This window comes from Sinocyclocheilus anshuiensis, unplaced genomic scaffold, assembly GCF_001515605.1.
Source record: "Sinocyclocheilus anshuiensis isolate Anshui unplaced genomic scaffold, SAMN03320099.WGS_v1.1 scaffold1284, whole genome shotgun sequence".
Lineage (NCBI taxonomy): Eukaryota > Metazoa > Chordata > Actinopteri > Cypriniformes > Cyprinidae > Sinocyclocheilus > Sinocyclocheilus anshuiensis.
In genome coordinates this window covers 368,891-392,036 of record NW_015546083.1, presented here as the reverse complement: position 1 = coordinate 392,036, position 23,146 = coordinate 368,891, and the positions used below count along the sequence as shown (strand labels likewise).

The following is a 23,146-nucleotide window of genomic DNA, read 5'->3' as shown; positions in this document are numbered from 1 at the left end:
AGCGCCCTTTTATACTGTAGTCGCGCCGGTAATTGCGTTACTGGCTGTTGCCGGCCAATGTTATTGTCGTGTTTAGATGTATGGTTCAGACACACCGAAGGCGTTCCCCATAGCGACCTCTAGAGGCTATGGGAAAGTGTCCCGTTCCCTTCTCAGGGAACCATGGTTACATATGTAACCTGAGACGGTTCTCAGCATGGTTGTGGATTGATATGTTAGGAATGGAATTTAGGATCTTGAATTGGTTTTTATTATTCTTTTTCTTTAATGTTCATTGTGTTTTTCTACCTTGCCCTATTGTGTTTTGTTTTATTTTCATTTAAGTTTTCCTTTTTTCTTTTATGCTTTTGCATTTTGCTCAGATATAAAACTGTCTCATGGCAGATTGATAGTGGCTAAGACTAAAGAGAGTTCCAAAACTCGTTTTATATCATGGAATGTCAAAGGGGTGAATAATATTGTTAAAATTAGCTGCATCTTGTCTCATCTCCAACATCTTAGGAGTGATGTTTTTTTCTTCTTCAAGAAACTCATCTTAAGACATTGGTTAATGTTTTGTCTGATCCTAATGGGCATTATGTCATAATTACTGGCAAGCTCAGAGATGTGCCTGTTATTATGGCAAGTATTTATGCCCCTAATTGGGATGATGAAAAGTTCATATCCAACTTTTTTTCATCTGTTCCTGATATTGACAGAAAACATATTATCATAGGATGTGACTTTAATTTTGTACAGGACACTGTTATAGACAGAGATCCCTGAGCAAACCTTGTGTATTAACTAATTCAACCAGAACTTTGAATACCTTTGCTGGACAGTTGGGGCTGTCTGATCCATGGAGATCAAAATATCCTATGAATAGGGCCTACAAATTTTTACCCTCATTCATATTCACGATTTTTTGTATTATTATTAGACAACAGGCTGCTTTCAAACTTATCAAGCTGTGAGTATCACAGCATTGTTATTTCAAATCACGCTCCCATCTCTGTTGACATTTATCTTTCCCAGTGCACACCATTTCCTAAACACTGGCGCTTCCCCTCTTTCTTTTTGGCTAGAGATGATTTTCAACAATTTTTGACTGAGCAAATAGCCCTATTTTTTTAAGATAATGATATGCCAAGTATTAGCAGGGGGACTCGTTGAGAAAAACGTTTAAGGCATACTTACAAGGCATGATCATTTCTAACTCCACTGGTATGAATAGGGCTGGCAAGCTTAAACTAGATTCGATACTAAAGGATCTACAATGTTTAGATTGTCAGTATGCTACTGATCCAAATAAAGACCTGTTTAAAGAGCGCCTTTGTCTGCAGACAGAATTTGACCATTAGACAACGAATAAGGCTGAGGCACATTTGCTTAAATTTAGGCAACATTTTTTTGAACTGGGGGACAAGGCAGGTAAATTAGTGGCCCATCTAGCCAGAACGTCAGCAGCATCAAAGTTGATTCCTGCAATAAGGTCACCACAGGGAGAGATTTTTTTTAATGATCCATACAAAATTAATAGCATTTTCTTACCGTTTTATTCAGATATTTACACTTCAAAGCTTCCTATTTGCACTGACTGCGAAGAATGGCCCTTGGATAGGATCACCTTTCCTAATATTGATAGTGCTATTGCTAAGACTCTTGGTGATCCAATTTCTTAAGTGGTGGAAGCTATCAAACTTTTGCAAAATGGCAAGTCACCAGGCCCTGACGGGTTTACCACTGAATTTTATCAAATGTTTTCTGCATCTATAACACCCGCACTACAGAACATGTTTAATGAGGCTTACTCTAAGGGTTCCCTACCTTGCACCCTGTCGTTAGCATCAATCACTTTGACTGCCAAGAAAGACAAAGATCGCCTATCGTGTAGCAGTTACAGACCCATTTAACTTTTGAATCAATGGGGATACATCTTTTGTGTAATGGAATGCTTTGGTTTTGATAATGGCTTTATTTCCAAATTAATGTACGTATCTTCACAGGCGTTTGTGGTAACTAATGGTGTGGTTTCACCTCCATTTTTGCTTCAGAGGGGCACTAGGCAGGGATGCCCTCTGTTGCCTTTGCTTTTTGCCATTGCCATTGAGCCCTTTGCTATTTGGCTTTGTGAGGATGTAAATTTTAAAGGTATCAATCGGATAGTCAGGGAGTATAAATTATCCTTATATGCAGACAATCTACTTCTTTTTATTTCTGATCCAGAGTCTTCTGTTGCTATTATTTTGAATATTCTAAACCAGTCCAGTAACATTTCAGGCTATAAGCTTTACTTTCATAAAAGTGAGCTGGGCTAACCTCCCTCTTTCCCTGGCTAGACGTATAAGCCTAATTAAATAAAAATAAAAATAAAGGAGGCCTTGCACTCCCACATTTCTTGCACTATTATTGGGCTTGCAATATCCAAAAAAGTTATATTGGAGGAATAATTTGAATTCTGAACTCCCTTGTTGGGCCTACCTGGAACAATCCTCAGCGAGCCTCTCTTTGCACTCTGTTATCTGCTCTCAGCTACCATTACCTGCCAACATTAGTTCAAAATGAGTAGTATGGACTCGTCTACCCGTTCTCCTATTTTTAAAAATCACTGTTTTTCACCATCTAACATGGTTGAGGCGTTCCGAATTTCGTTTGATAAGGGCATAAAGACCATAGATGATCTCTATGAAAATGGAATCTTCTCATCTTTTAATAATCTTTCCAAGTGATTTGACCTACCTAATTCCCACTAATTTCGTTTCTATCAAGCCAGGCACTTTGTTCAAACATTATTCCCTTGTTTCCCGAATCGCCCCCCTGAATCCCCATTGGATGACATCTTAAAACTTGAACCACACTCAAAACACTGTAATTCTGTAATATATTACCTGATTCATAATACTGATCCAGGCCCTCCAAGTCAGATTCGATGGGATTGGGAGAAGGACTTGAGTTATCTGATGAACACTGGGAACGTATTCTTGATCTCATTCATACATCATCAATATGTGCAAGACATAGCCTGATACAGTGTAAGATTTTACATTACAAAATATTTAAAATTCTGATGGAAGTCTTTGACATAGATCTTGATCCAAATACACCTTCGGCCATTTTCAGTATGGCGGTCGATACTGACCTTTCAGTGACGGTTCAAAAGGCTATTATAGCCTTCACTATTTTATTAGCGAGATGTCTCATCATTTTAAAATGGAAGCAAGCCTCACCCCCTACTTTTGATTCATGGCTGAAAGAGGTGTTTACTTGCATTAAATTGGAAAAAATTTGACTGTCACTCAATGGTTCTTTAAGGACCTTTCATAAACTGTGGCGCCCCTTTTAAGATTATCTGTTAGATAACTCTCTAGACACTTAAACTGAGCAACATTTTATTGATTTATTTATTTTTTACAGTTTAACATGCTATTCTTGTAAATTGACTAAGATTCTCTGTCTGTTAAGATATTATCATGTTTTTTTTATAATGTCTTTTTTTGCTCTATCGATCTATCTATCTATTTTTATTGTTATTATTTTTTTTTTTTGTATGGGAAGTTTTTCTTAGGTAGTTGATTGAGGGAGGTGCTTAGGGTATTAACAGTGCATTGTTGTCTGTGCATTTGATATTCAGTGCAGAAAATCCAATAAAAGAAATTTGAAATAAAATGTTATCAAAATTTTGTCTTGCTGCTTCGAAGAAAAAAAAATCTGGCAATGGGGTAAGAAAAATCATCTTAATTGAAGAGGAAATTAGATTATTTTTCTTACCCCATGGGTAGATTGTTTTTCTTGTTGTAAGCAAAAGAAAGCTAACAAATTTCAGAATCAGTCATTTTGCTTCTCAGGTAAATGCAACTTGATTTTAAATTGTATTTTTGTCTTGTTTTCCATTACAAATATCTAAACAAAGTAAGAGAATAATATTTTGCGGTGTGTAATTCTGGAGGTGATCACAGTGCAGGATACAGAGAATGTCGAGTAAGGAAAAATGCAATGAAAGTTCAAAAATGTGTGGCTAAATACATGTCATACATTGACGTTCTAAAGAAAGTAGGGCAACTAGTTTCTAAAAAAAACTTTAGTTAAGTTAGTTCTCTTTACTTTGCTCTTTCAACTTAACTAAGTGATTGTTTTAAGTGTCATTCATATCATTCATGCCAGAATTTGTGAAATGCTCTTCCCAAACTGAAAGCAGGACCAAAAAATTTAAATCATTATCAGAACTGTTGAAAAGTACTTGGAGTTAGAGGATGTTACTGTATATAAGGGCTCGACATTAAGCCTTGACATGTGCTTGTCCTTCTGACAAATAAATCAGTCATTCACTTGTCCAAGTAAAAAAGTTGTCTCTACTTGTTGGTGTAAATGTAATTTATTCTGAAGCAATAGTCTTATCAGTGTTCTATCAAGTCTTACTTTAATCAGCATATTTGTGATATTTGCCTTAAATTGATTTCTAGGACACTTTTTATCTTTATGAAGGGCATTATTTTCCTGAACGTATTATGTGTGATCATTTTCGTCAAATTCTTACATTTTATCAATACATTCAGTTAGAATAATAAGACACTGTATGGTTGTTACCATTCAAATTAAATCAGTATCAATGAACTCCATCTTTCCACTGCAGAGGAAACACAGAAGCTGCATCAAAAGTGCCATTTAGATGTATTTATTCAGACTGTTTAATAAAGATAAGAGGTTCCATAAATGCATTTGCACAGTAAAATTGCAAATGCAAAATTAATGTTATAAGATTAATGTTTTACTTATTTAACATACAAATATGAAATGTTGAAAAAATTAAATGATCCTATATAGAAGGTTTATATTATTTTCTACTACAGTATGTCTTTTCATGTTTGTTCCATTTCGATACTATGACGCTATGAGAAAAGTCCTTTTTTCTCCGATAATGAAGCCTTTTTTAATAACGTAGTGTAACTGCACTGCCATTGGTTCGTGCAATGAAAATAAAACAAACCAATGGCGAGTCAGCGGAGCTGCATGAGCCTATGGCCACGAAGCCCGCCAATATGGTTACTCACTCAAATTCGCTTGAAGACCCCCACGATTCAGCGGCGTGGTTCCGACCTCGGTACAGAGCAATGATGCACACATCCTGCGCTCCGAGGTAATGAATTTACTGGCAAAAGGAGCCGCGGAGACAGTTCCTCCAGCCCAGAGCGAGTCAGGCTTCTACAGCCAGTACTTCCTCGTCCCCAAAAGACTTACTCAATCTCATACACCTGAACCGCGCCCTCATGAAACGGCCGTTCAGGATGACCAGATTGTAACAGATCATCTCGCAAGTGTGCTCAGGGGACTGGTTCTTTTCTCTGGACCTGAAAGATGCCTACTTTCACATCCAGATAGCCCCCCATCACAGATGATTCTTGAGTCGTCTTCGAGGGAGTGGCTTATCAATGCACAGTCCTTCCCTTTGGACTGTCCCTGGCTCCCCGCGGCCTCTGCATCTCCGGTGCAACAGCTGGGCCTGCTTCGTATGCGGTCCCTTCAGTACTGGCTAAAACCACGAGTTCCGTCCCATGCCTGGCGTCATGGACGTCTGTATATCACGGTGGTCCAGGCCTGCGTGGCAGCTCTGGCCCCTTGGAAAGACCCTCAGTGGATGGATTGGGGCATGACTCTGGGAATGGTCTGCAGAAGGAAGGTTGTCTTAACAGATGCGTCCAACATGGTTTGGGGAGCTCTGTGCAATGGTGAACTGCCTTTCGGCCCATGGTCGAAAGGGGAAGGTCGGCTACACATCAACTGCCTGGAAATGCTGGCAGTGTGTTGGGGCCTTCGGACCTTCTTGCCAGACCTAAAGGGTCGCCACGTTCTAGTCCACTCGGACAGCATTACGGTGGTGTCCTCTATAAATCGCAAGGGAGGGCTCTCCTCGAATTGCCTCTTCATTCTGGTGGAGCGCCTCTTGGAATGGGCTCAGCTCAACTTGCGTTCACTGAGAGCAACGCATGTGCCGGGCAGGTGGAACCAAGGAGCAGACATGCTGTCTCGGAGCAACGTCCCCTCAGAGGAGTGGATGCTCCATCCGCAAATGGTTCAGAGAATCTGAGAGATCTTTGGGAAGGCAGAGGTCGACCTCTTCGCCACAGAAGACAACTCTCATTGCCCAACTTATTTTTCGAAGAACAAGGACACGTTGGCCCACGACTGGCCCAACCTCCTCCTTTATGTTTTTCCGCCGATCGCCCTGATCCCTCAGGTAATCAGGTGAATCAGGGAGCAAGGACACAAGGTTCTCCTAGTGGCCCCACTCTGGAGGAACCAACATGGGTGCTCTGAGCTGTCTCGGCTGCTTGTTGCAGCCCCGTGGCCCATTCTCCTGAGGCGGGACCTCCTCTGCAGAGCTGTGGGCTCTGCACCTCTGGCCTCTCAATGGGAAGCCTGCAGACCTCCCCGAGAGTGTTTTAAATACAATTTCATGTGCTACAGCCCTATCTACGAGATGGCTATATGCTTTTAAATGGTCGGTCTTCTCCACCTAGTGTGCAGCCCGTGGCGAAGACCCAATTTCTTGTGACATCGTTGATATTGTCCTTCCTCCAAGAGATGTTGGATAAGGGTCGCTCCCTTTCCACTCTCAAGGTCTATGCAGCAGCTATAGCAGCTCGTCACGCTTCTATAGCTGGTCAATTGGTGGGCAGGAACAACTTAGTTGTCCGTTTTCTGAGGGGTCCAGGAGGCTGAACCGACCTCGCCCCTTTACCGTCCCTACATGGGATCTGCCCACTGTTCTGAGAGCTCTTTAGAGCCCTCCCTTTGAGCAGCTACAGTCATCCGACCTTCGGCCGCTGTCGCTGAAAACCGCTCTGCTACTGGCTTTAGCATCGGTCAAGCGAGTGGGAGACTTGCAGGCGCTATATGTGAGCCCTTCCTGCCTTGAGTTCGGGCCCAGCAACTCTAAGGTTGTCTGATGCCAATGCATGGTTATGTACCTAAGGTGCTCTCTACGCCGTTCAGAGCACAGGTCATTACACTCTCTGTGCTTCCTCCCTCGGAGGAGGCCTAGGAGCTGTATTTTCTCTGCCCCGTCAGGGCGCTGAGAATTTACATTGAGCGCTCTGCCCTGTTTAGGCAGTCGGAGCAGCTCTTTATTTGCTTCGGTGGCCGCACCAAGAGTAATCCAGTCACGAAGCAGAGACTAGAAGCTCTAGCTGACGCTATTACGCTAGCATACTCTTCCTTGGGCCTGCAATGCCCCATTGGAGTATGAGCCCACTCCACCAGAGGCATGGCCTCTTCTTGGGCTTGGTCTAGCGGTGTGTCTATTGCAGAAATCTGTGCGTCTGCCGGCTGGGCCTAACCGTCCACATTTGCTAGGTGTTACAACCTGGATGTCCCTGCCTTACAGGCCAGGGTCCTTTCTGCATAATTGGCACGCTCCCACCAGAGGGTGGGATTAGCTCTGTGTGGGGTATGGCCGTAACACGCTCAAACTCGCCAGAACTGCTACTTCTTCTACACTCTCGGCCCTGTCTAATGCCGAGGCTGTACGAGTTTTACTTGGAACGATTAACCAGTCTGAGCGTGACCTCTGTGAGTTTAGGTTGTTGCCACATGAAGGACTAACCCTATTATACTTGTCCCTCTGAGCCCATCGGGTGCTTAAGGAAAGTTCACATACTGGTCGTTCCTCTCCATAGCACGCAATGATTGTACTGGTTCCCATAGCATCTAGCGACGCAGTACAAGTGTAGTATCGAAAGGGAACATACCTGTACTTGGTTACTAACGTAACCTCGGTTCCCTGAGATACGGGAACGAGTACTACGTTGCTAGCCATGCTATAGAGCTGCACGACTCAGTGTCGTCGCTTCAGTCAAAGTAACCTGAGGATCCTATGCCAGAATGCCCGCTTATATAGCAAAATTGCCCCACCTATATTGGCGGGCTTCGTGGCCATAGGCTCGTGCAGCTCCGCTGACTCGCCATTGGTTCATTTTTATTTCCCCCCCAAAAAAAAGACTTGAAGGAAATGGTGGTGGGGTAGCAGCCTACTAACTACAGGTCCATATAAAACTTAAAATCTGTGGAGCATATGGTTATGAATACTGTAGATCAGTACTCAGAACAAAAAGAAAAGTTCAAATAAAAATCTGAAAATAAAATCATATAAACACATACATATAAAAAAATATACATTAACGCATAGGATTGTTTTTCTTGCAAACACATGAACAGTTTGCATGAGTCCGTGCTTTCTTTTTGTTTGCATGTCATTGAGAAGAGAAACCTTTTTTCTCAGTACCAAAATAGTTTCCAGAAAGGGCAAAACACAATTCTCTGCTTGGAAGCTGAAATAAGAAAGGCCCAAGTAAACAAGGAAGTGTTAGTAGGAGTATTATTTGAAAAATGTGATGATGTGGAAAGAGAGAGTTTTGATAAAATTGGACCGAATAGAAATAAAAAGAATGGACAACTGGATGACGAATAGGGCTCTTCAATTAATCGCATGCGATTGTAATGTGCATCTTGTCAGTAAAGTCGGTTCCGTGATTAGTAGTAAATCTCCATCACCTGCTTTCAGATGGAGCGGCATTTACTACACAGAGCAGTAGTTCACTGACAATTAGGCAATATCGCGATTTACTACGAATCACGGAACCGGCTTTACTGACGAGATGCGCATGACAATCGCATGCGATTAATTGCACAGCCCTAATCATTTATTGTTTAAAAGAACTATGCAAGTTAGAGTATTGTCTCAGATATATCCAGAAAGTGTTAGCAGTCCTATTCTGTTTAATCTAATTATTTACAACATTTTTGCACAGATAGAAACGGAGATAGAGAGTGCAATGGGGTTGCAATGTTGGGCATGTGGATAAGTGTATGTAAATAACTGTTGTGAATGTAGTGAACTGGGCTAATGAATGGGATTTCCGTTTCTATGTGCCAAAAACTCAGGTGATCTGTTTTGCTAAAAGAAGACTGATTCAATATCGAATACTAGCAATTGGAGTAAGTGTGAGTAGTCAGATTTCTTGCAGTGTGGATGGCAAATTGAAAATTGAATTTTTTGCATCTTCGAATTCGAAAGCTCGATTTATTTGAGGGAAAAAAAATGTTTACTTAGCAAATTATTGGAGAATGTGTTGTTGGAAGAACAAACACAGAAGTTGTTCCGTAAATAGCAGCTTTCTCACAGAGAGCTTGTTGCATGGATTATTTGTATGGTGATCTTTAAACCAAATTGTTCAGGTAGGAACTTGACTTACCATCATCTTCTAATTCTACTTCATGATGTTCGTCCAAGGAGGAAGATGACATATTCATTTGATCACCACATTTTCCATGGGTCTGCCTTTCCATCAACCTATAAGGGAAAAAAAAGAACACATTATACCACAGGTGAGGTGTGTTGTGATTTTAAAACAATGTAGTTTACATATAGTTACATAAACACAAAATGAGGTACAGCACCTGTATATGGGTCGAAACGTTTTAGAATAACAGTAAAGTACAGATAGAACAGCAGGAAAAGAATCCTTGCAACAAGTTAGAACAAAGCTTTTATACTTTATTTGGACATATTCAATTTAGTGAAAATGAGGCTTTTCTGTCATCTGTAATCAGTTTGTTGATCACGCTCTACACATTACAAAAAAACATTACTGCATTGCTTTGCTGCTGCTCACAAAAAGTAACTTGTTTCTTTCTCACTCCCAAAACAAAATGGAAGTAGGAACAGACAAAGATGAAACGAATCATAATGAGATCTCTTAAGATGGTCACTTCTTGCCTCTGGAAATGGGGAGGCTGCAGATAAGACACTAAGTTTCAGATTTTTTCTAAATCAGCTGCTCCAAAAAAATTTAGAGCATCGATATACAATCAAAGCATATACTTTGAATTGTTAACCTACACTGTAAAATAAAATCCTATTTTTATGGAAAATAACTGTCTTTCTTTCTTAAAAAAAAGCACAGCCATTTTCCTCCACTTTAAATTATACTAAAACCTCTGTAAAATTACTAAAAATATATTTGAAATTAACAATTCGGTTGTCATTTTAAGTTGTGAAATCACCATCAAATGCTTACACTGTAAAAAAAAAAAAAAAAATCCTAATTTAAATAAAGTGCAAAACCTGTTACAGAAATTTTACAGAAAAACATTATTTTACAGGTATTTCCTTAATTATTACAATCAAACAACTTCACTTTAGAAGAAGAAGAAGAAGACGAATGGTCAAATGACTTGCAGCAATGGCTCCTAAACTAAAAATGTAAGATGTCCTAATTTAAGTGCAAAAACTTTTACAGAAATTAGCATTTAACACCTTCACTGTAAAGAAAAAATGTAATTAAATTTAAAAAATAAAATAAGTAAATTAATACAATTTGTCAAATGACCGGCATCAATGGAACATTAAATAGTAACAGATCTCTCGAGATCTCAGCATCTTCACTTATTACTAACCAGTTTGATACATTTCATACAAAAGTTCTTGCTGAGAATTAACAGGTTTAGATGTTATTTTTTATTGAAAATAGTCAAGTTTGATGTCACCATGATAGAGATCAGTGTTTGCTTTAGCTGGGCTCTTGACTCTTGACTTCTTGAATATTAGTTTTACTCTTGGTGTTTTAACTGTGTAGCCTATTTCTGAAGCACATTCATTAAAGCAACTAATGTGAGAGATAATGTGATCAGATGATGTTGTGGCCTAATTCACTGTTCTCATCCAGAATCTATAATTACATTGTGTGTTAAGCAAATATGATACGATTTTTTAAAGTCATTATAAAGAAAATATTTTGAGCTCTGTATTTTAGATGCAAAGAGACATCAAAAATCAGAATCAGTGTATAAATCTCAACAATGGTGACAATCAACAAAAAGCTTTTTTGTGACTTTAGTAGCTTGTTTTGTGACATTCAGAGTTGATCTGTTTATCTGACTATTTTGTCACCATTGTTGAGATTTTTTTTTTTTTTATTGTTTGAGATCAGCAGACTTTCTCAGACCACATTGCTAAAACTGCCCGGTCCTGCAGATTTGCTTTATTCAACATCAAGAAGATCAGGCCCTTTCTTTCGGAACATGCTTCACAACTCCTTGTTCAAGCTCTTGTTCTGTCCAGGCTGGGCTATTGCAATGCTCTCTTGGCAGGTCTTCCAGCCAGTTCTATCAAACCTTTACAGTTAATCCAGAACGCGGCAGCAAGATTAAATTTGAATAAGCCGGAAAATATGCACGTCACACCTCCGTTTATCAATTTGCACTGGCTACCAATAGCTGCTTGCATAAAATTAAAGGCATTAATGTCTGCCTACAAAATCACCACTGGCTCTGCACCTCTTTACCTAAATTCATTACTTCAGACTTATGTACCCTCTAGAAGCTTGCGTTCTGCAATTGAACGTCGCTTTTGTTACGGAGTAACCAGAACATGAGACGTGCGGATCCATGTGCAAAGCTTTTATTAAGACGTGGTCATAAACAGGCATAGGTCAGACATAGGCAAACTGGTATGTAGAAGACAAGGCAAGGGTAGTCTGGTAAACAAGCGAGGGTCAGTCGAAGATGAACGTAATCCAACAGGGCGAGACTAGAGAGATGATCCAGCTACAAAGCAAAGGTCCAGGCAGGGGCAAACAGTATCCGAACAGGGCAAGACGAGAGAGGTAATCCAAAGTACACAGGCAATGATCAGAAGACGAGGAAACAGACAAGGCAAGGCAAGACTAGACTAGACTAGACTAGGAAACTTAATGCAGACTCCGTAATGTAGCTATCACAACTAGCGATATGCGCATACAATACGCGGCAGTTTGAAAGTGGTCTGAGTGAGTGTTATATAGTGAAGGTGTGATTGGTTACAGCTGTGTGCAATCAGTGCTGTCTGCAATCGGTGCAATGGATGATGGGATATGTAGTCCGGATTCGCGACAGCTTTATTGTGCCATCCCAAAGAGGCACAAAATCACTTTCACAGACTTTTAAATTAAATGCTCCCTCCTGGTGGAATGACCTGCCCAACTCAATCCGAGTTCATCTTCAAGAATCGGCTAAAAACACATCTCTTCCATCTTTATTTGACCCTCTAACTCTAGCACTCTCTATTCTAATTCTATTCTTTAAAAAATAAAGTCTAAAAAAAACTTGCCCCTTTTAGACTTGCATTCTATTAATTTACTAACTGCTTGTTTACTTTAAAACAAGCTTGCTCTATTCTTTTTCAATTCTATCTGTTTTCTTTTTATTTATTATATCATTTAAAAAACAACAACAACAACAAAAAAAACCTTGTTACGTGTACTGCATTAAGCTAACTGAGACTTGTTATAGCACTTGCATATCATTGCTCTCTTGTTGATTTTGATTGCTTTCATTGTCCTCATTTGTAAGTCGCTTTGGATAAAAGCGTCTGCTAAATTATTAAATGTAATGTAAATGTAAATGCTCTGGTGTTTAATGGTGAATGTTGCTCAGCTTGCCTCTACAGAATCCCCCACAGGTGCTCAAGATTGTTAAGATGAAATACATGTCCACTGAAGGATTTTCACCTTGAGAGATTGCATACCGTCATTGTCATGTTGAAAAAATACCCAACAACGAGAGGGTAGCATCTTCTGTTTCAAGTTTTTTTTTTTTTATTATTACATCACACAGTGGTGTGTGAATTCATGACAGCATTGATAAAGCACAACACACTCACATGTTCAGCACTCATACACACCTATAGAAGAGCTTTACTACCATTAAACTTCACTGTGGGAACCAGGCACTTCTCACTGTACTCCTCTGGCAACACCATAACATTTTGGATGCTGTTAGATCTGAAATGATTGGCTTGGTCTCATGAGACCAGAGTATGGATTCCCAGATTTGTTAATATGGGCCTCAGAAATGGTTAAATGAGTTTATTGTGCTTTGGCTACAGTAGGTAGTTCCATTATGGACAACAACCATGCAGATTACTTCTGCAGGCCGCATCTTACACAGTGAGATAAACAGTCACTGTTTTCATAGCTTTTGCCAGCTCTGAGACACTTGATTGGTATTTCTCCTGCACCTTTTCCAGCCAAAAATCACTTATCACTAAATTAAGGCTTAAAGTGAAGGCCTGATTATTTCAGGGGCCTTGTCGCAAGTCCATTGTTTTTAAATTTCTGTGACACTTTTGCTATATTTCCACACTTAAAACAATGATTTGGTATTCCTTTGGTACCATTGTCCTCTTTTGTGCAAAAAATTTGTCTCCTGACAGGTCTCTCCCAAGTGTTAACACTGTTTGCAGCATGACGTTTGAGAATGATTTAGTAATTCAGTTTTATTTAGTAACTTTCAAGAAGGTGTACTCATTTTTGCAACACAACATTTTATCACTTTGATAAGAAAGTCTTATTTTCCTGAATAATTTTGACATGCTTCTTTGGTAATTGATCAAGCAGACTTGCTGGAACATTACATTTCTAAATAACCCTAACATGTCGTCTAAGTAAGGAGTAATTGCTGAATTGCTGGTTGTGAAGGCAATTTTTTAAATTAATAATTTTAAATTTACTATATATATTTGTCTTTTCCTTGCAGGCCTAACATTTGTAAGTTTTTGAGAACAAAAATGTACTTTAGTTAGTGTGTTGTAATAATGGATGCATATGGACAAGACGGCTAGACGTATGTCTGAATATAAAAATAACCATAACAACCCATGACTTGAGTAATGAGCTGAAGTAATCAATTGCACATAAGAACAACCAATTATATTACAGAAAAATTATGTAATGAATCATGTCAACTTTGCCATGCACCTATGCTATATAAACTGTTTTTTTTCAGGCGGATTCGCTGTTATTGGTACGAGGTCCTCCCAGCCGTGATTAAAGCATATTCAAAGGCACTGTCTGCAGTCTGTCTGTTACAGCTGTGCAGCAGGTTAGTTGAACACTAAAGATCTTAGTCCCGTTTAATAGTTTTCAAAAGGGGCGAAACATCGTCCGGAACTCTGCAAATATCACCAATAGACGTTCTAGAGTATAAATTTGTATGCGTCGCAAGTTGACGCTTTGGGGATAAGTAGCCACTAGACGAGACCCCAGCAGGTATCTTAACTTGGGTGCATAGGGGAATTTCTACCATAGGTTGTACTCATTTATACGGTGCACTGTAACTTTGGAGTTCTATTCTTTTGATTTTCTCTTGCTCATTGACTAACTGAATTATTTTTTTGGCCTCAGGTTCTATATTGTTCCTAAGGGCTTTCTAATGTTTCTACTGCATTTCTGACCATTCACTGTTTGTTGTTTTCATAGTGGTTCCATTTTTGTCCTTTCCGTATGTGTATCCTGATTGAACTTTGCATGTACCATCAACTTCTGTGGCTTGAATGGCTCTCTATACAGTAGTTCCCAACCACGTTCTTGGAGTACCCTCAACTCTGCACATTTAGCAAGTCACCTTACACTCCTAACAAACCTTATTCCACTCGTGATCTTATTTGTAGAGACTCCAAAAACTGAAATAGGTGTGTCAGACAAAGGAGACACGCAAAATGTGCAGTGTTAGGGGTACACATCTAATAAACTCTCACATGAACTTAAGTTTGTGTCCACCCTTCACTCACCATTTCTTCAATTTCTCAGTGTTTTTCTTCATCCTGCAGTGAGTAAAAACAAAGTCAATGTTTATTAAAAGAGTTTTCATAGTGTAAAAAATACAAAGGTGCTTTGGATGGGAAAGTATGGGGACCATAGGATCCAAGTAATGTAGGTTATATTAAAGAACCAGCTACCTGGGCTGCAATGAACATAACACACACACACATATATATATATATATATATATATACGTTAAACCTATTAACACATTTTGGGTTTGGTCCCTCTGAAGGGAAATTATGAATTCAAAACACATCCTGATGGAACCACTGATATGACCAAAGACTTTAACTCTATCTGCAATAAGCCTGAAAATACCACCTGAAATCAAAGCAAGTTTTAGCGAGTTCTACAGCACAACCCTGGACTGAAAACTTTGGTCATTTGCGGGAATATTTATGGTAATATCATTTATTAAGGGATCACTTAAATCACACATTGGATCTTGATGAACAAAATATTCAAGTTGAAAATCTTTACTTATACATATTGTGTAGTTTGTTGAGAACAAAATGATGTGACAATGGTCAATGGAAGCCAAAATCATCAACCCAATTAAGAGCTGGATTCAAAATAACGCTGGTCTCTATATTTCCTTCCCAGCAGAGGTCCGGACAATACTCCCAATTGGACAGGAATATTAAAAGGTAAGATCAGATGTTTTATCAAATGTATTATAATTTATTACAATTTATTATGATTATTATTATTATTTATATGTAGACATGGCAGAAGGCCATGCGACTGAGAAAAGATAATGCTAACACTTTACATTAAGTTTCCCTTTATAAAGGGTTTATAAAGGTGTTCATAAATGACTAATAACTCATTTAAACATGCATTTTAAATCATTGATAATTAGTTATAGTGTTTATATGTGTAGTTGCTGTGTTGGTTCAATTTATTAGTTACCATACAAATAAATAACCACACCGACGCTGCCGTGGATGGTTCACTCGTGTGGAGGTACTGCAAGTGTGGATGGCTAAATACTCAAGTTACAGTGGGCTTTATCATGATATCAAAAATAATTATTGATTGCTTATTAATATGATAATGTTCTGTAATGGTGCTTTCAGTCATTGATTTAATGATTTTTACAAAACTGCTAAATTAGATATTTTCATTATTAATATCTCATCAAGTCATGGTTGTGCTTTTATGTTTTTTCCCCCCTCCAAAATAAAGTTTGATAATTTCTGTCACAGATATGAACTTAGTTTGCTCTTTTCTGTTGTATCTCCTTGCTCTGGTTTGCCCTTCTTGTGTTTTGATTCATTATCTTGTTATGTCATTATTAGTTAACTCCCTGCACCTGTCTTTCCCTCATTAGTTCCCTTATTTAGTCTCCATCCTGAGTTCTTTGAGTTTGTCAGTTATTGAACTTATGTTGCCCTGTGTGCTATTGTTTGCTTCATCTACTGGATCTCCATTAAAGGATTTTATTATTTTTTATCATCACCCTTTTTATTCATGCATTTATAACTGTTTATCAATGATTTATAATGCATTTGTAAATGAGTTATTAGTCATATATGAACGCCTTTATAAACCCTTTACAAAGGGAACCTTAATGTAAAGTGTTACCAAGATAATGTATGGGTGTTCAGGGTTTTCCTTTTTAAGTCCGGACCAATAGTATATTTAATTTTAATTTAACTGGCACATCATGTAATTAATTAAATAAAAATATTTAGTGGATTGAGAGAGGGACAAAATGGAGGAGGGACCTTGAGCTAAGATTAAAACTTGGGTCTGAGGTTCTAATGTGCCAATATTAGAGCACTGCCTACTAATTTATGGCTAATCTATGATTATTCAATCATAGTAGTTGCAGCATATACTGCCACTGCACATAACATGAATGAAACATTAGCAGTAATTAGAGGTGTAACGATACCCTCATGTCATGATTCAATACATATCACGATACTGAACTCACAACACAATATTATTACGATACTCCAAGACTTATGGAAAAAGGTTAACAGAAAATGTACTGTTGATTAAAATGCTAAATTTGGTATTACAATGGGGGTGTAAATTAATAGGCTTGGACTTGGTGCTGGTAACTCAATGCACAGGACAGTGGTGAAACCAGAATAAAAATATTCATGATTCTGAAGCTGAAAATACAGAATTATTTTAGACAAATATGTTTGCACTCTGTCACTGACTAGATATATTTCAAATAATGTAGGCCACTTTTTACTGGTAACATAAGACATTTGGCATTACCCACATGACCCACAAATATTCCCCCATTGCATTATTATACATTATATTCAACATTATATATAGTAGTTTAATGTAGTTTTTCCTCACACAGTAATTTTCATTTTGGGTGATTTGTACACAAGATTGTCACAATCCATGATACATATTGTTTAATTTTTTGTACTGAGATATATCGTGACACAATATATTGTTACACCTCTAGCAGTAGTAATATGTCAGAAGCACAATACTAAAAGAAATTCAGAGAAATTTCCCATGCTAACCAATATAACTAAAAAAATCCCTAGCATTTTCTCTGAAACCTAAGTACTACAGTATTAAAAAATGGGGACAATTTAAACTAAAGCTGCTGCAAGAGGTCAAATACTCACATATCAAAAATCGCCTTCAGTGTTTCCTTTAAGTCTTCTTCTCTGAAATGATATCATAAGATTTTAATATAATTATGTTTCAAAGAATGTACCATTAAAAGACATTTACTGCACTGGCTTGGCTTGCCTTGCCTTGTATAGCCCTGCCATGTCTGGCTCTTCTCTGCCTTTCTGTGCCAGAGACTGTGTGTTTTCCCCTACTGGCTAGTTTTGATTTGTTTTTGTTTAGAATTTAAATAAAGGCCCATTATTGCTGCATTTGAGTCCTTGCCTCATTCCTCAACACCACACCTGACAGACATCACTTCTTCACAGACTGGATAGAAGCTGTGGAGTATGCAGGGGCGTAGACTTGCAGAGCCAGGTGTCCAGTCCTTTTAACTTTTAAAGTTTAACTCAAAACCTAATGAAACCAACTTATCAAGGTCTTAAGTATCACTAGAAACTTCCAGGCAAGTAGGTTGGGGCAGACTGGAGTAAACTCTGGAGTACATTGGCCCTCCAGGACCAGAACTGGATAGCCATTGTCTCCAGGAACAGGGCTGGGAAACAATGCTCAACAGCACTGAACATTTTGTATGTCTTCCATATCTAACACACCTGATTCAACTTTAGTAGAGACTGAAAGACCTGAATTGTGTGTGTTCGATAAGGGAGACATACAAAATGTGCAGTGATGGGATGCCTCCAGGACCGGTTTGAAAACCCCTGTTTTAAGCAAGTTACAAGATTAAACTAGATTGCCCTTATTATAATTAACAAAGAACTGAATGTTGTGGAGTTTTTAATCTGATGTTAAATATAAGCTTTCCTGAGTTTGGTCATTATTTCCAAAGAACAAAGGTGAATTACACTGAACAAAATTATAAACGCAACACTTTTGTTTTTGCCCCCATTTTTCATGAGCTGAACTCAAAGATCTAAGACTTTTTCTATGTACACAAAAGGCCTATTTCTCTCAAATATTGTTCACAAATCTGTCTAAATCTGTGTTAGTGAGCACTTCTCCTTTGCCGAGATAATCCATCCACCTCACAGGTGTGGCATATCAAGATGCTGATTAGACAGCATGATTATTGCACAGGTGTGCCTTAGGCTGGCCACAATAAAAGGCCACTCTAAAATGTGTAGTTTTATCACACAGCACAATGCCAACCACGTGTAACCACACCAGCCCAGGACCTCCACATCCAGCATCTTCACCTCCAAGATCGTCTGAGACCAGCCACCAACTGCTGCAACAATCGGTTTGCAAAACCAAAAAATTTCTGCACAAACTGTGAGAAACCGTCTCAGGGAAGCTCATCTCTTGATATGCCACACCTGTGAGGTGGATGGATTATCTCGGCAAAGGAGAAGTGCTTACTAACACAGATTTAGACAGATTTGTGAACAATATTTGAGAGAAATAGGCCTTTTGTGTACATAGAAAAAGTCTTAGATCTTTGAGTTCAGCTCATGAAAAATGGGGGCAAAAACAAAAGTGCTGCGTTTATAATTTTGTTCAGTGTATATTTGTGTGTCTGACTATTTTTACACACCTGTTAATTCTGTTCCTTGTCACTACTCTCTGAAGATCAGTTAGAGAGAGGAAATCACAGTTGAAATAATGCAGCTGAAGAATGCAGGCCAGAAGGAAGAAGGCTGGCAGTAAGATTTGTGCAAATAGTTCAATGGTGTCAAACTGTTCTAGCCCAATGTCTCGCAACCTGACAAAGAGTGAACAAATTTCATATGTAACATCTGTCTCATAAATATACATACATGTTATATGAATGAAAGCAGAATCATTTTTGAATAGGGTCAGACATTATCAGGTAAAGGTAAAAGGTAAAATATGCCCCTGAAATCAATTTAAATAGGCAAATATTACACCCACATGTCACTGTTTCTGAATTATTACACATTATGTTTACGTGTCTACATACCAGTACTTACCTCTCCTCTGGTATGCCTAATATCTGTTGGAACAGGTTACAGACACTTTTAAACTGGTACATGTAGATCAGGATCAACACTAGCATGGAGTATCCAACCACTACCGCCCAGAAATGCTTCAATAGACTCCTCCATACTTCATAATGTACCTGGACACAACAGTTATATCAATATTGAAGTCAAATAGAATTCACAAACCATTTTACTTTGATAATGTGACACATTTCCAAGTGTAATTCGATTCAATGAGAGAACTATGTATGTGTGTGTGTGTGTGTGTGTGTGTGTGTGTGCATAAAATTAAATAAGTGCAAAAACATGCATTAAATGTTTATCAGGAAAACACTGTAAAGAAGAAAAAAATTATTTAAAAACCTGTCAAATAACTGGCAGCAACAGAACATTAAACACTAGCAGATCTCTCAAGATCTCAGCATCTTCACTTATTACTAAGCAGTTTGACTTTATTTCATCCACAAGTTCTTGTTGAGAATTATGTTTTATTAACATTTAAAATAATAAAGTCAACATGATGGAGATCATTGTTTGCTGTAGTTGGGCTCTTGACCCTTTTTTTATCCAATGGCTACAAATGCGAGAGAAAATGTGATCAGATGATGTTGGCTACTTCGTGCTGATGATAAAGACTGATTCACTAATCTCATCAAGAGTCTAATCTTTGAGTGTGTAAGCTGTTAATTTTACATTATTTACAACAGGTTTGTGATATTATGGCATGAGTGTTCTGCCAATAAGATATTCTATTGTTTTTTTTTTTAAGTTATTAGAAAAAAAATGTTTTGAGCTGTGTGTTAGATACACAGAGACCTCAATAGCGTATGAATCTCAACAATGGTGACAAACAACAAAAAGCTTTTTTGTGACTTTAGTAACTTGTTATAAAATAATTATTATCAATTTGCAGGGCTTGTTTTGTTTGTTTTATGGAGAGCTTGTCTAAACAGGGCAATAAGAGACTATTAACTACTACTCATCCTTTTAATAACACAAATGTCTCACTAAAAATGTCTACAAATCAATCAAACTGATCCGAGATCATATAAAAACCATAGACACTGGTTCAATGGTTCGCCACTGGGAGTCGATCTCAATGATCTCGCATGATTCACGGGTTCACAGAGATCATTGCAGTGCTTCAAAAGCGCCCATCACTACTGTGAAGTTTCAGCTCAAAATACTCCACAGATCATTTATTATAACATTTTGACAATGCCCATTTTGAGTGGAAGCAAAAACATGTCGTTCCCTATTGAACGGTCTCTCCTGTTGCGTCGCTGACGCTATGGGGAAACTCCTGTTTACTCTGTTACTGAAGCCTGTTACTGAAGCCTGATTTGTTCACGTTTGTGTAGCTGCACAAACCAATGCCGCTCTAGCCCACCAGAAGGGGAGGAGCCGACGCTATATAAGTCGGCTTAGAGCGCTATTTCATCCGAATTTTCTTCTTCAGCGACAAGACCATCTCTTCGCTGACTCTGCTATCAAGAAGAAGAAGAAGAAGAAAGAAGCTCAGCCAGATAGCTGCTCACCGCCATAGAATAGCCCTGGCAGTGGAAGAAGCGGAAGCCTTCCTCTGTGGCCATCCGGCACATTAAAAGAGCAAATTTCCTACCAAAGTTGTTGCAAACGTCGCTCCGTGAGAGTGGCTCATTCAGGGAACCCCTGCACGATGCAGAAGTGCATAGTGAGTGTGTCGCCTGTTTTGGCAGCACCCACACAGGGACTGCATGCTCACTGAGACGGCATTTTCTTGCTAAGAGCACGAGTCTCGCACTTCTCCACTCACGGATCGCCTTCTTCAATGAAAGCTCTCCCTTTTCTCCTCTCTAAGCGAGCTCGGAGAAAAAAAGCAACTGGGTTTGAGTGAGCTCACACCGACACATGTTCCGTGTGCCCACTAGTACATTGATCCGCTGGTGTGTTTTGCATGTAAGGATCAGCACCCCTCATTTACATCGAGCGGTTTAATCCTTTTAGGTGGATCTGAATAGAATGCTGTCACCAATGATTCTGTATCGTTGACAGCTTCACATTTGTGTGTGCGCCGCTTGCCTGGGCCACTCTCACGCTGAGGCTGTGCTCACTTAGAGACTACATCCTCAAATGGTTCAAATGATTTGGTCCATCTTCGGGAGGGCAGAGGTGGACCTCTTCGCCTCAGAAGAAAACTCTCACTGCCCAATTTATTTCTTGAAACAGTGAGATGCCCTGACCCATGATTGGCCCTGCACTCAACTGTACACCTTCCCCCCGATTGCCCTGCTTTCTCAGGTCATCATACGGGTTAGAGAAGTCAAATGCTCAGTCCTCCTGGTGGCCCCACTCTGGAGGAACCAGACATGGTTCCCTAAGTTGATTCCGCTGCTATCTGCAGCCCCCTGGCCAATACCATACAGGAAGGACCGTCTCTCGCAAGCTAAGGGCATGATTTGGCACCCCGGCCAGAGCTGTGGGGCCTTCATGTTTGGCCCCTCGACGGGATTCTATAACTTGGACGTGCCTACAGGGCAGTGAAATAATAATTCAGGAAAAACCTGTAAAATAACAGTGTTTGTCTGTAAAACATTTAATGAAAATATCAGTACAAGTTTTTCCACTTTACTGAAATTAGGATATTTTACTTTCGTTTTTAAATTAGTTTTTGTGTGGCAGGAGTTGCTGCAAGTTATTTGACCCTTTTTTTTACAGTCTAGGTTATAAATGATTGTCAGTTGTTTGTGAATTAAATCTGCTGTAAATTTAAATTTTATTAAAAGTTGTATGAAAATTGTATTAAATCCTTGAATGGGGAATGTATAACTGTCTGTGTAAGGTAGGCTACTTTAGTATATAAAAAAGAAAAAAATCAAATTAGTACTGTTTCAAATTATATTAAACTAGTTTGCATTAGTTTATCTAGAGTTCCTCTTATAATATAAAAAAATAAATAAAATGTTAACACATTTTGCCTCCATATGTCATGTTTTTATATTAATATCTGAAGGGGGAAAAACAATCTATAGAAATATTTTTGTGAATATATGCTTTATAGACTTTTGTCAACTCAGAGTCCACAATGCTGCTTCAGGGGGTCTATGAACTAATTCATATACTATTTAGATTTTTTAATAGTTAACCAAAAACCATTAAACAAATGTAAATTTCTCTCTGTCAGACAATGCAGTGACATAATGAACCTAGGACAAGGGTTTTTAATTCAGAAACTTGGTTGTTTAATGTAACGTAATGTTCATTGGTTTTCTTAAGGAAACATATAAGCATTTTTATGTCAGAGACTCTGCAGGTTGAATATGGATCAGGAATCTCTTGCTTGGAAAAAGTTAACACTTGGTGTTAGCTCACCTCATACAGAACCACACAGAAGAGGAATAAGCAGATATAGAGGATTTTGAAGACTGCTACTTTGTCAGAGAAACTGACAAAGAAGAACATGAAGCAGCAGCAGAAGATCCAGTACTTCACCAAAATGCCTTTAACTAATGTTCCCAACATAATCATCATTTGAGAGGTATGGCTGATGTCACCTATAATAGAAACACACATTTCTACATTATATTACTTATTTTGAAATTGAGATAAGGTGTTATATTTTCAAACAAACATAAAGGACATAGATAAGACTGTGTCCTCAACTGTTACTAAACCTTCCGGAAAACAACATAAGATGAACTAGCTTAGACCATCATAAACCAACAATGACCAGCAAACTAGCTTCTTTTTTTTTTTCAAATACATGTGTGTAAAAACTAAATTAACTATTTCTGGTGAAACAGAGGCAGGGCTGGGCAATACATTGAATATTGTAGTATTAATTTAGTTGTACTTGAAATGAATGAGGTCACTAAATAATGATACTGCTTTGAAGCTATCTGTACTGTATAAAGTGCTATGTAAATAAAGTTCACTTGACTGTTTCCAGTTTCCCATTCCCATCATTTGTTATTCGATGATTGTTCTCAGCTA

At 38.6% G+C, this 23,146-nt stretch overlaps 1 protein-coding gene across 1 annotated transcript in view; it reads right to left on the bottom strand.

Annotated features, from left to right (window-relative positions):
• The window catches only part of LOC107699957 (piezo-type mechanosensitive ion channel component 2), a 185,625-nt gene that overhangs the window by 88,541 nt on the left and 73,938 nt on the right, over positions 1–23,146 (bottom strand). Inside the window, 6 exon segments of the mRNA XM_016501419.1 lie at positions 9,228–9,325; positions 14,582–14,614; positions 17,225–17,266; positions 18,766–18,933; positions 19,163–19,311; positions 22,526–22,707. Coding sequence (XP_016356905.1) covers positions 9,228–9,325; positions 14,582–14,614; positions 17,225–17,266; positions 18,766–18,933; positions 19,163–19,311; positions 22,526–22,707 — 672 coding nt within the window.